The following is a 15299-nucleotide window of genomic DNA, read 5'->3' as shown; positions in this document are numbered from 1 at the left end:
TGCTAGCTTGTGCACGCCCTCATTCTTTAATATTAATAGCCGGTATGGAGCTGGCTGGAAGGCGCCGTGGAGCTGATTCTAAGTGACTTTTGAAGGGCTTCAACACAAACGGCGATATTACTACGTATAATGTAGGTGAAGAAACAATAAAATGGGAAGATTCCCCGGCAGCTTGCAAAGAAAAGACGGGAACATCAACAACGCCAACAAAGTCTTTCGCTATTGGCTCCCTTGACTACCAGGTATACATACATAACATCGACAGGTTGATTCCACGCCCCTGCTTCAAAACAAACCCACGCTCCCTTCCGCGTCGGACGAGACTGACAGAATAGGGTTGAGGCCGAAAAGATCGACAAGGGTCGCGGAAACAAATCCAGAGGTGCATTTGCAGCTAAGCAACGTGGGTAACGGCCCTCATTCTTGTCTGATTGCTGTCTTGCAACCATCATAATTCACAGAGACAGTGACTGGGGGTATGGACACAACAAAGCCCCAAAGACTGAAACGTAAAACGCAGTCGGGTCATGGCCTGGCCGGTGCCGCTTGTCTCAGCCTAATAATTGGATCTCAAAGGCCTCTCTGGAGTCTAGCTTAAAGGTTTGTGAGCTAATAATCTCGAAATTGCAACACACACATCGCCCGGTCATGGATAGTAGTGGGATTCAATCAGTAACATCTCAACTTCAGTGACGAGTAGGCAAGGTGTGCTTCTACCTCAGATTCCCTTCGATGGTCGGATAGTAGTTATTGTGTTAAATTTTCAGTGGATTCGACGACTTGGAGGAAGAACAGGGAGCGGGATTTTCAGAGACGGGCATAACTACTAACTATGATCACTATTACCTTCGTAGTCAGGAAGCCTGAACCATCGGATGCTTTAGCGCTGTCGGCCAACCATGCTTAGTTTTCGGTTTCCATCAGCTTTGAAGCCAAAGTTTCCCACAAATGCCAACCACAGAATGTGGCTTTTGTCCAAGCGAGTGTCGCAATCTCATCGTATTTTCCAGAGTCAATCTCGGAGATCACTATCATACCATGCATTATAGTGCTCCTGCTAAAATAAATGGGGCCAATTCATGTTCAATACCTCGGCCGACGCTCTCCTCGCAAAGAGCGATTCCGATATTACCAGGCACCACATTATTAATATGCAGGAACAGTCCGATTACAACGTGGGTGGCCGGTATAAGCTACGATCATAATGAAAGCAATAATTAATGGCCTAAGGCCATCCCTTGGTAGTCAAGAAAAGGGGCTGATAATGTTTTCGAAGGTTAGAAGCCATCTACATGTTTGATTACAACCGAGCACAACACGAGTAGTATGAGCAGATTGAAGCGAGATGGGTCCATTCTCCCTTGAGAATCCCCCAACCGAACACAGTCGCAGATTGCTCATCTTGTCACTTTCGAGCCTTTGAGGGACTGGTACATAATCTCAGGTTCGTGCATACAGATCCCTCGTTGTACATGCACGACATAGCATTCATTATTTATGCTTGTTGAACAACCAAACTTTATTCATTTATGTGGAGAAACTGTAGTGTATTAACAACAGACAGAGTGATCATAATTAATAATGTCTCAAAATGTTCGTCAAATTCATGGGAAGGTAGTTTTATTTGCCATGTGTTTCCTACTACCAATACTCCGTACAGTCAATGACTACATCACACAAAACTATCAAATGTAGTTCGAGAACTGGACATGATGGATACCAATCGTCAATGGATATATTATATCGCAGACTTCGATATTGGCAGAGCTTAATTGTAGAGGCCAACCCCTAAGCCACAATGTAGTTTGCAATGCTATATGGCTGGGCTATCACTTCGTAGAGAAAGTATTATAGCGAGAAGCCCATGTTCCCAAGGGTAATAAGACCCAGGAAGAGCGGTCGATAAACAATCCCCAGCTATTGACGAATCCTTGAGCTAGATTCCACTCAGCAACGTCTGCGCCATCTTCTTTTGATTCCATCCTCCGCTTTTGTTCCGCTGGTCAGTTGTGTAAGTCCTGACGCAAGACAAGGATATCCTTTCGGCTTACAGGATCAATTGTCTAAACATCCCTGCCAAGGCTGTGTTAAGACAACGTCTTCATCGAGGTGAAACATACCCGCTGGACTGCATCAGAGACCACATCCTCGCCTAGATGCCTGTGCACCAGTGATGCAGGACATCTGAAACCATCACACCCCCTTCAAAGTATCCTGGATTGTGATCAAGAGGGTAGCTGGGCTAGCTAGGTCGTTGGGTTACTCTGTTTTACGATTTTATCAAACATGATCGAATCATCTTCGCACTTTGCACCTACTATCCGTTTGTACATTCGACCTATTAATTGTTTTTATATTGATTGGACACGAGCATGCTGTTCTATGGACCAACCCTCATTCCCATTGCCATTTTTTGTGGATTAACAGTTTGGTTGAGTGGTTGAGAACTCTGCACTTGATTTTCAAGTGTGAAGTAGCGGGGAGCCTGTTGAGCTTCTCAAAAGAGTTTGGGTTGTTTGGCTATTAGAACTTCATGTTTTGTCTCAAACTCCGATCATCACAGCTTTATATCGACACTATACAAGTGAGCATAGTATTGTGTAGCTTCCGTGTCGTTAATTAGAATACTACTGTACAATATGCGTGCCATCATGGTCTCTCACACTCGCAGCCAAGCAACTAATAAGATCGTTCTGGATACGAGCAAGACTCTCTTTCATTTTCTCAATTTTTTACTGGACCTGGGGTTGACTCAACATTGGCAAGTCATAATGAGATATCTAAACGGGAACCAGTTATGTCTGGCTTGCAGTCAGTGGCCTTCACTTCATCAAATCCTCAGAATCACCATCAATACCTAAGCCAACACGATCGAGCCCCAGTGGCTGGAAAGTGTGGTTGCATTGACTGCCATGGTCAACATTACCCCTGAGTAATTTTAAAATTACAACCAGATGCGCGACTTCATGTGAACCTGTGACCTCTGATTCGCGCTATTGCGGGCCACCACAAATCTTGGATGTAATGGCCTCATCTGTTACTGCAAACTGTGCCGAATTTGCACTTTATTCCAAGTAACACGAGTCACTTCCTGGTGGCCCAGTGACTTGTCTGTCCACATACCAAAAGGTGCATCAACCACAGCTTTGGGGGTAAAAATAATATCTCATTTCCTGACCGCAAACCAACAGTCGAGCGTCTATCCTACCAATCCTACATCAAATCCACGAGAAAATGGCAGCGGCTTGCATTCACTGGGCCTCATTCCGTTTGACCTGTTTAGCACTTGATAGCCAAGGACTTCGCCGAACGGGCCGCCACACATCTTTTAACGCTGGCGTTTCAAAAGCTGGTGGGTGCCCAAGTTAAAGTTGAGCGTCTGGAAGCGACCAATCACAAATTCAACAACATGCCCTGTCGGCGTCACCCAATATTTCTCTAGTCAAGTCCCGCAAGGGGTCCAGTTTGAGGTGCGTCTCGGCTGCCCCATTGGCTGTATCAAGTCTTTGCCCCAGCATCGTCTTTATGCTTCATCTTCGTTCCAGCCTCTTGTGTTTTTGTTACAAGCCAGAAATAGCATCAACACCATGTTCATCAAACCAGCTGGCAGGGGATGGCCGCCGATCGGGCTGTTTCCCGGCGGTGGACTAATTCTTACGTGTTTGTCTTTCTCTCACTAGGATGTCAAGGATTAAGCTGATGGTTATCTTCCTGTCATCATTGTCACCTCCTCGTCAACTCAGTGCTAATCTGAAGTTTCTCAGTCGAAGCCCGAAGGGTCAGAATGGTGTCAATCATGAACTTTCGATACCAGCGCAAACCTAGGGGACTTATAATCTATCGTTTCGAAAAATTGGCCTGTGGTTGACCAAGATCACTCTCATAAACTATGTACAACCGTTTGTACCGGTATAATCCACTCGCCTTTCAGTTGATATGACTGCCGCAAACGGAATGTTCTCTTCAGCTGAGAACTAAATTTGTTTGACTAGGTTTCTTCCTTGCTACCTCGAGGGCAAGATCCTGTATTAGCACTGGCGGATCTGGCTTGCATTATCTTAACCGTAGAACAGACTACTGACCTGAAACAGCCCAAGCCCCAAGCAGCGATCATATTCACGATATGCTGTCCTGATATCAGCTCCGTTAGGATGTGTACCAGTAGGTCCGTGTTAAACTATTCGCCGTAACCGAGATCTGTGTGTTCATCAAACTGAACTCGTCGGTTCTCTGGTTCATCGACAACAGTACTTTTGTGACCCAAAACCTCCATTCACATCATATTGCCGAGATCGTGAAACGAGCCCTGTTCTCTGCTTCAAATACTTGAAACACGAAACTTCCAGCCACCAGCTTTTCCAGAAGATCTTGAAGCAAGCTCCTTGCGTTGTTGGTCATCAGACCTGTCCCTTCACATTTCGTACTCCTGTTTCCGGGGCATCAGGGGTCCATGTCCGCTTGTTCCTGCATACGACCTCTCCGTACAGCCAGGTGCGATGCCCTCCCTTGAGTCATGTTACCCGTGGGTTATGAATTGAGGTAGTGGCAGAGTGGGCATTCTTCTGCTATCCTTCTGCTATCCCTTGCTGAAGCGAGCCAGGTCTGCAAAATTTCACCACGCTTGGCACGCTATTCTCGTGAACCTGGCTTAACTGACTTCCCCATATGGATCTAGGTATCTGTGAATGCAACGTCATTCAAACAAACGGGGTATGTCAAACCCTTTTACGCCACTTGATTGTTTGATCGGCAGCTTCTCTGTCCCTGTTCTCGGTCGTGATCTAGATCCGAACGTTGGTCTCGAAGCGAGTTGGCTCTCACGATGCCGGAGACAATGATCAATGCTACGGCAGAACACTTGGCTCGGGTTCTCCATTATGGTGTTTCGAGTCGCCACTCTATCGTTGTTAGCATGGAATTGGCCCGGCCACTCTGCCAAGAAGGTATTGCTTGCTCCTATCTATCTACACAGTAGTGATTTCTCAGACTCTTCTCATGTCGGGACAGATCCGAGTCTGGACCATGCTCCCCATCTAGGCTCCTTGTTGTGAAACAGTGCCACTATCAGAGCTTTCTTCACTGAGAGGCCCAGCTGTGATGGCATAATGTGATGACGAACCCACAGCTCTGCTTCCTCCCGAGTGATTGCTTTCCGGCGGTCGATACATGGAAGGTCGTCAGACTAATCGGTCTGTCACTCGTTGACATTGCCCAGGCTTGCTAGGACCGAAGGATCACCACTGTCTCTAGTTGAGCAAAATTCTCAGCCCCTCCAGTTGGATATGCTGGTTGATCTAGCAGCCACAGTGTGTACGTGCTGTGCTTGCTTCGAACAAGCTCAACTCTATCTTGGGCTTCTTCCGAAGCGACCAGTCAAAAAACCATATATGTGTCTTAAGGCGCGTAGATGTAGGTAAACCAAATAGTCACGATATAAATAGTAGTCTCCCTTATTTGATTTATTGTTTTGTTTTTGAAACGCTCCATTGTTGTCCCTCGAAAGCAGTCCGGTACGTGAATGGTCGACCTGCAGCCGGATTGAAGAGCAAGCGCATATTGAAACGCCGCCATAAGACACCTCGAGGGTAACATGCCCCGGTCTGTTCATTGAGAGGGACATGAGAAAACAGACATTGTTTGTGATGATACTTGCTTGAATGAAGGGAGATAGTGTAGGGTAAGTTCAAGCGCACAGTTCAATTACACTCTCCGCTTAGAAACAATCCGTCATTGGTTGTCATGCTGTTCGTTAGCTGCGTTGCGTAGATATCTTTGGCTCAAAGCGGGTCATGTAACGGTAGTAAGGTGCCACCCTAAATATGTCTCTTCGGCTGGTTTCCTGGAGTGTTGAAGAGACCAAGATGAATTAGGCACTAGGATATGGGAAAACAGCAACATACCAAGGTTACAAAACAAGTGAACTAGAAAACTCCTGCATCATATCGTTGAAAAATCTCGACGAATGCTCTCGGCTCGCAGAGGATCAGCGGGCCACCAAGAACAAATCTTTAGAAACCCTATCTAACTATATATACAGATTCGCTACAGCTATAATCCATTCCCATGGTTTTCAAGGTCTGGGACAAGGTCACCATTTAGATCCCAAAAGAGTTCAAAGAGCTCTTCAAGATCTTGCCTCCTCTAGCTCGAGCTCAAGCTGGCGGATGCGCTCGCTCTGATCCTGGGAGCCCGAGCTAACCTTTCGCTTGAGAGCCTCGACTTCAGCGGTGAGCAGGGTGATCTGTTGGCTCTGGGAGTTGATAAGCTTTGACTGGCCTTCGATTAGTTGCTTGATTTCCGCAAGAGAAGAGTCGCTACCGCTGAGGGCGGAGGAGATAGCTCGAGGGGCTGGAGATGTGGGAGGCGGGGCCGCGGACGCGGCAGCAGCAGGAGTCTTGACTGGAGAAGAGGGCTTTGCGACGGTGGAAGAGGACGGAGCGGATGCAGTCTGCGGTTGAGCAGGAGGAGTAGATTTTGCAGGGACAGCTTGACGCTGAGCAGGCCGCGAAACCTCCTCGAAGCTGGAAGCGTCATCATCCTCCTCGTCCTCCTGCTTGTCCTGGTATCTGGAAGCCATGGCAGAGATTGATCCCTTCTGTTCACTCATTGTGGGAGGAGGAGATCGCAGTGCCGGCGCTGGCTTGGCCTCTTCCTTCTTAGACTCTTCCATCTTTGGTGCAGGCTTCTCAGTGACAGGAGACGGGGCTGCAGGAGCCTTGTAGTCAGAGGCGATCTCCTTGGGCGCAGTGCCGTCATAGACGCTCTCAAGGTCAATCTTGTTAGGAATAGCAGTCTTGCCATCGAACCATTCCTGAGCAGTTGCAGCGGGCTTGGTACCAGTGGCAGGAGGGAAAATATCAGCCTGGAAGGTCTCAGCGCGTCGTGGTACAGTAAAAGAGATAGGCTCAACATAAGCGTCGTTGACTGTTTTGTAAGCCCTCATGACCTCATTCTCGTGCGTCTAGAATGGTCAGTAAACGCGACACAGGATTCGATGCAAGGGAACCGTACATTGATGCCTCGTCGAGGCATAAAGGCGATGCCGCGTTGAGGGTCGCCCGATTTGTACTCGCTAAGGAATTCGAACTTGTCGTTCTCATACTCAAAGTATCGAATGTTGCCATCGCTGAGCAGTGTCAGTGGTGTCGCGAAACATGCAAACAGATAAGAACTCACCCCTTGCCAGCAAGGTACAGGCAGTTTGAACCATCATCTTCACGTATTTTTAGCACTGGCGCAGCTCGAACATTGGAGGATAGACCTTACCCCAGAAAGGCATGCAGACACCAGAGATGGAATCCAGCATGGTAAAGCCGCCAATGGGCTCGGTCCTGCCAGGCTCCCAGAGCGCTATTTGTCGCTCACTCATACGCGAGAAACCAGTCGTCGCGAAGCGGTTGTGCTCTCCCAGCCAGACAGCGCGACTGTTCTTGGCACCACCATGGCCAGGCGCTTCGTGCACGGGTTTCTCCTGTCGGACATCCCACACACGAATCTTCTTATCTCGCGAGGTGGTAACGAGCATGCTGCCACTGGCATTCCATGACAGACTCTGGACGATATCGTTGTGCTTGAGAGCAAGAGGCGACTGACCGGTGCTAATGTCCCAAAGTTTGACCGTGAAGTCGCCAGATGCAGAGGCGAGAATATTTTCGGCCGCAGGATTGAAAAGAACCTGTCCGACCTTTCTGATCGGGGATTAGTGACTCGACTGACAAGCGACAATATATGAGACCAACCTGGGGTGGCCAGCAAGCTTGCTCACAGGTGCGATATCTGTAATTTCCTCGGCGTCGGTATGTAGCGTAAAGCCTTCAGGAACCTCCCAAATAAAAACCTTGCCATCATCGGATGCAGAGGCGATGATGTTGTCGTGAAAAGGGTTCCTTGATTATCGTAAGCGCCGACGCAGCTCAGGGGCCCAACAATGGGAATGCATACCAGTCAGTGTCGAGTACCGCAGCAGTATGGCCACGGAACAGTGGAATCTGGTCGGGGAGTTTTCCGCGCTCGTTCAGAGGAATAACAGCGAATGCGCCGCCACCGGAGGCATCCCAATTGACTGAGAGATACTCGGGGTTGACCTAAACGAAACCAACCACCCCTAAATCAGCGCGCCGAACTCTCGTTGAAAGACTGATTGCACCACGCGCTGCGATGCAGTACGACGCACCTTGACCAAATTTGTGTCCCAAGCATTACGACTGATATGAAGGTTGTCGTAGCAAAATTCCTTTCTCGTGGACTTTCCAAAGACGTGTCCTGGTGAGCAACGTCAGCATAACGAATCTCGGCGCGGTTGGTTTGCGCCAGCACGTACGATACTTGGACGCCCGCACAAAACGGCCAGCCATGATGGTTTATAGTTGATTAAGAGTAAATTAAATGGAATGACAGTGTATCCGGTGACAAGACGTTGTTATATCGAGGTTTGATTGAGTCGCTGTAGGGTCAACTTGGCAACGACGCCGTGGTTGTAGCTGGGAAGGTAAGATGTACTAATACAGGGTGAGGTTCTGTACCTAGCTACTCCGTAAGGTGTGAGCCACTATAAAATTGCGCTGCGCCTCATAAGCTCCCTGCTGGGCTAGGATGTCCAGGTGGGTCGTGCCACCCAACATCGCTCTCATGAGCGTGGATACGTGTTGTTCGTAGGTTGTCACGTGCAATTAGCATACGTCACGATGAAAAGATCTGGGCAAGCACTTCCTTTTACACTTAGTGACATTTTACACGTTTCATTATAATCCCATGCTATAAACTGAAATCCCTTGGCGCGTAAGCACCTATTGCCCCAAGAAACAAGTGAAACAACGATAAGCCATGTCCTCCCCGACGCCTTGTAAGTGCATAAACGGCCAATGCTCCCAATTTCCTCAGTCAAGGATACAACAGCCCCCCCCCCCCCCAACCTCCAATCATATTACAACATCAAGGTAGTATCCCATCAACCGTCAACCATATAAACCAATACCAGAAGAATGGAGAACAGAGACATCTATCATGAATATCCTGCTGGTCCTGAACGCCTGGTCCAGGTAATAGTGTTACGGCGTCCAGCACCTTGTCTCATTTTCGTCTCCGTCATAAGAGCTCGCCTGAATGACATCGTGTCTTAGAGGAACATACTCTTAGGTCGTGAGTTTACTCGGCGACCTGATGCTCGACGACGTAGTTGCTCCTCTCGACGGAGAACCAACTGACACCACTTAGCCTTTGCTCGCTGATTTGAAGCATCATCATCTGGATTGTCACGTCCGACAACGTCAGTGAGGACCTTCATCCAGCCTTCCTTGTCTGCAGCTGTGTCTGCGTAAAAGTCAATGAGTTCACCGTTGTTGAATCGGATACGGAATCCTTCCTCGACAAACATGTAACCTTCTTCATCTTCCGCAAAAGCAGATCGACGTCGTCGACCCCCTCTACCAGTAGTCTCCTTTTCTGTCAACGCTCGGCGATCGTCAATCAACCGTTTGGCGTTGGCCAGATTGATGGTAGCTCGAGGTTGACGAGTTGCCTCATGATAAGCAGTGAGCTTGGTACCCACAAGTTTAAAATACCTGCGGCGCCAGTACTAGATCAATGTTAGTTTCGGAGAGAGAATCAGAGCAGGTGAATATGAACTTACAGGGCAATCACCACCTTGTTGACTAAGGTGACCCTCCCAGTTGCGAGACATCCTCTCTTCTGCTGCCTTGAGCTCCCGGATGCATGAGTTCATACTCTTGGGCATATCATCGTCCGTGGCATTCTTAGGGCGAGGAACAAAGAGAAGCTGAAGCTCCAGCTTGCCCACCTTGTAGGGTGCACGTCGGACAACGGCCGTGTTGCCGCGCTTACTCTTGACACTGGACGCAAATCCAGCCTCTTCTGTGGCCCATTCATTGAAGCAAGCAACTTCAGCCATATAAGGCCGACCAAAGCACCGACTCTCATGTTCCCGAAGACAAACATAGGCGCGACCAAAGCTACCGTCCTCCGCAGCCAGGGGAGATAGAAGCTCGTAAGCTGTGGGAGGTCCGGTGCGCTGTTTGGCCTGGGCGTCCTTTTGTTGCTGTACAGCTCGTTCCTCTTCTTCCCGCTGGCGGAGCTCCAGTTCTTTGCGTTTCTTGGGCGATGCGAATACCCTGCTGAAGGTCGAGGTTTTGTGCTTGTGAGTTTTGACTGTAGGTGGCGGCGGCTTAGCACGCTCCACAGGTTTCTCCAGCTTAACGTTGAGGGTCAGTTGAAACTCGAGGTCATTAGGTACGACGAGCTCAAACTCTTGGCCAATTGGAGCATTGCGTGCTAGCTCAAGCCATGCTGTAGTCACACAATGTACACCGTTATCGAGTGTAAGGCTGAACCAAGTTCGCTCATCTGCTTCTGTTAGACGTAACCTTGATCCTGTAATGACTGAAACTCACTTCTTGGAAGAGGTAGATCAAGATCTTTGACGCCCATAACCTTGACGAATAGGCGGCCTCTCTCTCCGCTTTCTGGCGTTGCCATTTCAAGTGTAAGGTCCTCGTCGACAGGGGCATGACTGACGGCTGTTGCGTTACTTTCTTGACCAGGCATAGGTGGCACAGGACCAGTGCTGCCGCCTACACGCTTCCGTACACTTCTTTGGCGAGGCTTACCATTCCATGGCTCAACAATGCATGACATGGGCCTATCCTCCTTAACAGGAGAATTGCCAACAGATCTGGCAACTCGAAAGTCTTCGGTATCCTTGTCACTGGCAGTAACAACTTTCGTATTTTGTCGCATGAGATAACCGCGCTGACGACGAGATGTTACGTTAGCATTGAGTCCTTCAGCAATTTGTTGTTGGGCTTTTGCTGCAGACACTTGTCTACCGGGGCTGTTGTGGGCTGGGGGTTGAGTAAAGAGATCGTTGTAAGCCACCTTTTGTGCCTCGATGACTCGCTCAAAGTCTTGGTCGAGGCTGAGACCTAAGTCAAGATCCAATGTCAAGCTGCGATTCTTGAAACTAGGATGACGGTTAATGAATTCGTCACCAGTGAGCAAGAGTCCATTGTTGTCCTTCGAGAGGCGCTTGCTATGCTTGTCGGGAATCGGAGGGACATCGGGCACCTCCATGCTCACTTGTCGGCGAGCCTCTCGCATAGCACTAATGTCCGAGGGAGTGTTTGACAAACGAGTCTTAAGCTTTGAACCTGGGGCCTTGATGGTAGCGGATCGCTCGGGAATAGTGGCTTGCTCAGGTTCTTCCACGCGGACAGGAGCTGGGTGGTGAATAACCGAGTCTGGTGTGCTGGGGCAGTCATCGTCATACTCGTCTTCAGGATCACCCCATCCAGTGCCATCATACTCGGGCTTGGAGAGATGCTCGGGAGTGAATGGGCGCTGAAGATAAGCATGCGCGTCAGCCATTTTTGGAGCTTCAATCTCGTTCACTTCTTTCACAGGCTCTTCAGTCACCTTCGGCTCCTCAGGCTCAGGGAGCATATAAGACTCGAAATCTCTGGAGAAAGAAGCTTCTTTGTCGCCCGAAGCAAAGTCTGGTAACGATGAGACGCTATCGTTTTGTGCATGAGTAGGTCTAGGTGTCATGACTTCCTCTCGGAGGTCATCAAGCCGTAGGCTTTCCTCTCTTGCCTCCTCCTGGACTTCTTCAGGTTTGGCTTGTGCCGGTGTAGGTTCCTGAGACGAGTAGTGGCTTTCACTGTCACTGTCAGCTGGCAGCTCCAGCTTAGACTCCTCCTCATCGAAATCGACGTCCGAGTCCTCGTAAAACTCGATCTCGCTCTCAGGCATTCTCCTGATGATGACACTACCTTCCTCTTCCTCCTCCTCTTCGTCATCGGACATATCGTGCAAAGAATCCTCGGTAGACGGAATAGGCACATCTGGGTCTGCAAGAACCTGCCTTTCGGGACTTCTGCTTGGACTTCTTGAAGTGGGAGGGGAAGAGAAGATGCAATCCTTCTCTTGATCAGATGTCTTGTTGTTACCGTTGACCTTTCGCATGATGGAGTCTCGGGAGATACGCGGAGGTAATTGATAATCATCAAGAGCCGACATGTCACCAACAACGTCATCATGCTCTTGAAGAGCATCGTTGAGGCTTGTTGTTGACTCGGGCTCAGAAATTGGGCTGCTCAATCGTTCGCGGCCATTAGCTCTACGAAGGCGACGCTCACGCTGCTGCTCAGCGGCTGTCTTGCCATCGCCATCGTCCGACAACATCATGAGTCTCAATCGCTCTTCAAGCGACATCTTGGCATTGCCAATGCTATGGATGTCTGACTTGCTTGTGGCAGAGGCTTGAGGAGGAGATGGAAGATTCCTGTTAGACCCAAGCATTCTTTCTGCGGTTGCTGACAGACTTGGCGATGCAGGTGAAGAGGGTGCAGAATTGTTGCGGGAATGACTCATAAAACCAGGAAGAGGCGGTAGAGGCCGATGCTCTCCGTTTGAAGTCGTAGAGTCACTTCGGATATGTAAAGGGCGACCAGCCGTGGCAGCAGAAGGTGTACCCTCAGGCATGGGACTATCACTGTACTCACGAGGCCCATTGCGGTTCACCATGGGACTGTCGCCTCTCCAGTCATCAGGCCCAACAACGGGAGTTTTGTCTGTGTCTTCCAGGGAAGCGTCAAAGCTATCGCCCTCAAGATCAACGTGGCCAGGATCATACAGGACGTCATCATCTTCGTCATACTCGATTGACTCATAGCTTCCCTCACGAGAGTTGGTGCCAATAGACGACAGGTCGGGAGTTGCCATCTCATATTCGTTGATCTGAGGAGGTGCGGCATCAAAAGTCACACTTTTTGCGTGGCGACGTCCCATCGGATGATCGTCATCCTCTTCGGGTGAGCCAAATGACCAAGTATTCGTCTCCATGTCAAAGCTGTTCTTGAACCTTGAGTGTGAAAGGGAGGACTTTGTAGGCGATACTTGATCTCGGCTGGGCGTCAGAGGACGATTCGGTGAGCCGGCTGTCTGAGTGGACGACTTCGGGCTGACGGCAGGAATAGTCATCGCGCTGTCACTCCGAGAATGGCCAAAGATTGGGCGCTCGATAGTCGAAGAGCGGAAAGATCCAGTCGACCCAAAGGCGTTCCCTTGGACCTTAGCGAGGGGTCTTTCGATCTGAGGGATTCGACTGGGATCATATTCCTGCTTCTGTTCGAGTGCAAGGATATTGCTGTTCCTCACCCGAGACGCTTTCTGAAGACGCTCAATCGAAGAGCGGCGGTTTGGTGATGGTGACCCAGATCCGTATAGGTTTTCAGAGTTGCGGTTCTGCCAAAACAAACGAGGAGATGTCACTGATTCCGCGGGTGAAGGTTGGAATGGTGACGAGTCGGGATTTCCGGGTGATTTCTGCATGCTATCAATACAGAAGCCCAAACACGGGTTGGCGGTCAGCCGACGTACCTTGGGAGAACCAGTGGATTGTCTATGCCAGCTGGGAGAGTTTCTTCTCATCTCTGTCGGCGAGAGCTCCGACAGCGGGCGAGGGATTCCACTCGCCATGATAGATGGACCTTTGGTTGGTGTAGTTGTCTTGTTGATTCGCAAGGGATGCACCTGAGATCTAGTCAGAGACATTTTACCCGAGAATCAGGACGAGTGGCGCGGTCTACATACCGATTCAGTAGCCATGCTACAGTAGTGATAGGTATTTTGGTCGCAAGTCGAAGTAAGCGACCATCAACGCATTGGTATGCGAGTCCACTATACACAAGGAAATGAAGCAGAGGAATGTTACGACTCGGTGTGAAGCACAGCACCAATTGTGAATGAATGCAAGTAAGAAATGCGACCAATGTCTGCTGATAGAAGAAAGAAATACGCCTTGAACGGGCAACCAGACGACAGCTCTATCAAAGGCTAGACGACTCAACTCGACACAACTTGCACGAAGTGATGTTATGTTATGAAAGTCGGAGGGTAGAAGAGCGTCTTTGGCGAGTAGATGTGTTTAAGGGAAGCACATAGAGCAGTCCAAGGAATGTGCCTGATTGGATGATGGGAAAACAAACATGGTAGGCGTTGCCTGGGAGACGGTGGTCAGAACCGAGCTAAAGTCGGACGTTGGAGACGCTAGCCATCTTGCTACAATGCAGCAGGGTGCTAGAAACTTACCCCGCCCCTGTTATAGCGGCTCCATCCCCTCCAAGGACGATCCAGAGCATCCCTCCACTCCATGGTAAGCCAGCCCAGCATCCCTTACAGCGTCGCAACAGGAGCACAGCTCATAGTCGCCATGGCAGCAGCGCAGCCAGCCGCACTTCAAAAGCAAATAATTGGTTGCTTGGCCCAGCATCATCCTTGACAACCTCTGCAACCCAATGTTTACGTGATGCTTGTTGTTTTCTTCAACTGAGCTTCCTCTTCATGACGTTTTATTTTCTCCGATTTCGTTTCACCCCTGGAGATGGGGGGAACTCAATGGGATTTACTGCATCAAACTGCAAGCTCCTGCAAGTTTTCTGCAAGTTTGTGTAGCAGACGGGCGACGGAGTCTCCTAGTGGTGATCTCACACCCAAATTTCCTTTTTACGCTCCTGTACCTAACCTTAGTACTTACAAAACCTCAAGATATCCATCCCGCACCCCATCGAGCATCCACCAGTCTAAAACGATGCCTCTGCCATGTCTTGCATCACGATCTTCCCGAGCACCACTTGAGGCTATTCTGGCACTAGACCCGGCATTACATAGCTCATCAAAAAATATATCCACATCTGGTTCCCTGTGCGCATGTTTGTTTCTTGCTAAACGTTGTTGTTTACAATAGAGTCTCACATGGTCTTGCCTATCTCATCCGCACTGACTCTTCGCTTAACCACGGGCCAGGTTTAGATCTTTGTTTTCGCTATTTGATTATTCATATATATACGTATAGTTTTCCGAGTCAGTAATATGATGGACCTGCATTACTTCGATCGATTCAGTACGACGTAATCAGCCATGGTTCCTGGCTGCCCGCAGCTTTGTGTCCAAAGCCTGCGAGGTTCTAAATTCCCAGTCGCCCACTTTCAAACAGGCATGGGAGGTATAAAAATATTTTATCACTAACTTTGATTAACGCATTATTTATCCATACTGGAATATTAGGCAAAACTACAGAATATATCCCATCATCAGCCAGAGTAATGCCAGGAAAGTATCCATTAGTAGGTAAACCTCGCCTGCTTTCCCAATGGCCGTCACGGGCATACCCAGGCATGTAAGTACTAGATAGGTAACTTGGTACTAATCTTACACATCTTTGAATCCTTGTGTACGTATGGCTGTTCCTACAGGGTAAGGTACCTAGTCGACTGCCCTGGATGCTA

At 49.2% G+C, this 15299-nt stretch overlaps 2 protein-coding genes across 2 annotated transcripts; both read right to left on the bottom strand.

Moving 5' to 3' along the window:
- Positions 1–6124: 6124 nt before the first annotated feature.
- FPRO_04919 (putative coronin) lies at positions 6125–8354 on the bottom strand (the record flags this gene model as incomplete). Its single annotated transcript, XM_031230480.1, has 8 exons — positions 6125–6961; positions 7012–7126; positions 7177–7213; positions 7267–7688; positions 7740–7886; positions 7942–8084; positions 8174–8262; positions 8321–8354. 8 exons carry the CDS (start codon positions 8352–8354, stop codon positions 6125–6127), a joined length of 1824 nt encoding a protein of 607 aa, XP_031080613.1.
- A 761-nt stretch (positions 8355–9115) lies between these two features.
- FPRO_04918 (uncharacterized protein) lies at positions 9116–13620 on the bottom strand (the record flags this gene model as incomplete). Its single annotated transcript, XM_031230479.1, has 5 exons — positions 9116–9574; positions 9629–10359; positions 10407–13338; positions 13393–13545; positions 13606–13620. 5 exons carry the CDS (start codon positions 13618–13620, stop codon positions 9116–9118), a joined length of 4290 nt encoding a protein of 1429 aa, XP_031080612.1.
- Between the last annotated feature and the right edge of the window lie 1679 nt (positions 13621–15299).

This window comes from Fusarium proliferatum (assembly GCF_900067095.1).
Source record: "Fusarium proliferatum ET1 genome assembly, contig: FPRO_scaffold004, whole genome shotgun sequence".
In the NCBI taxonomy this organism is placed as follows: Eukaryota; Fungi; Ascomycota; class Sordariomycetes; order Hypocreales; family Nectriaceae; genus Fusarium; species Fusarium proliferatum.
This window is presented reverse-complemented; position numbering and strand designations above follow the sequence as displayed.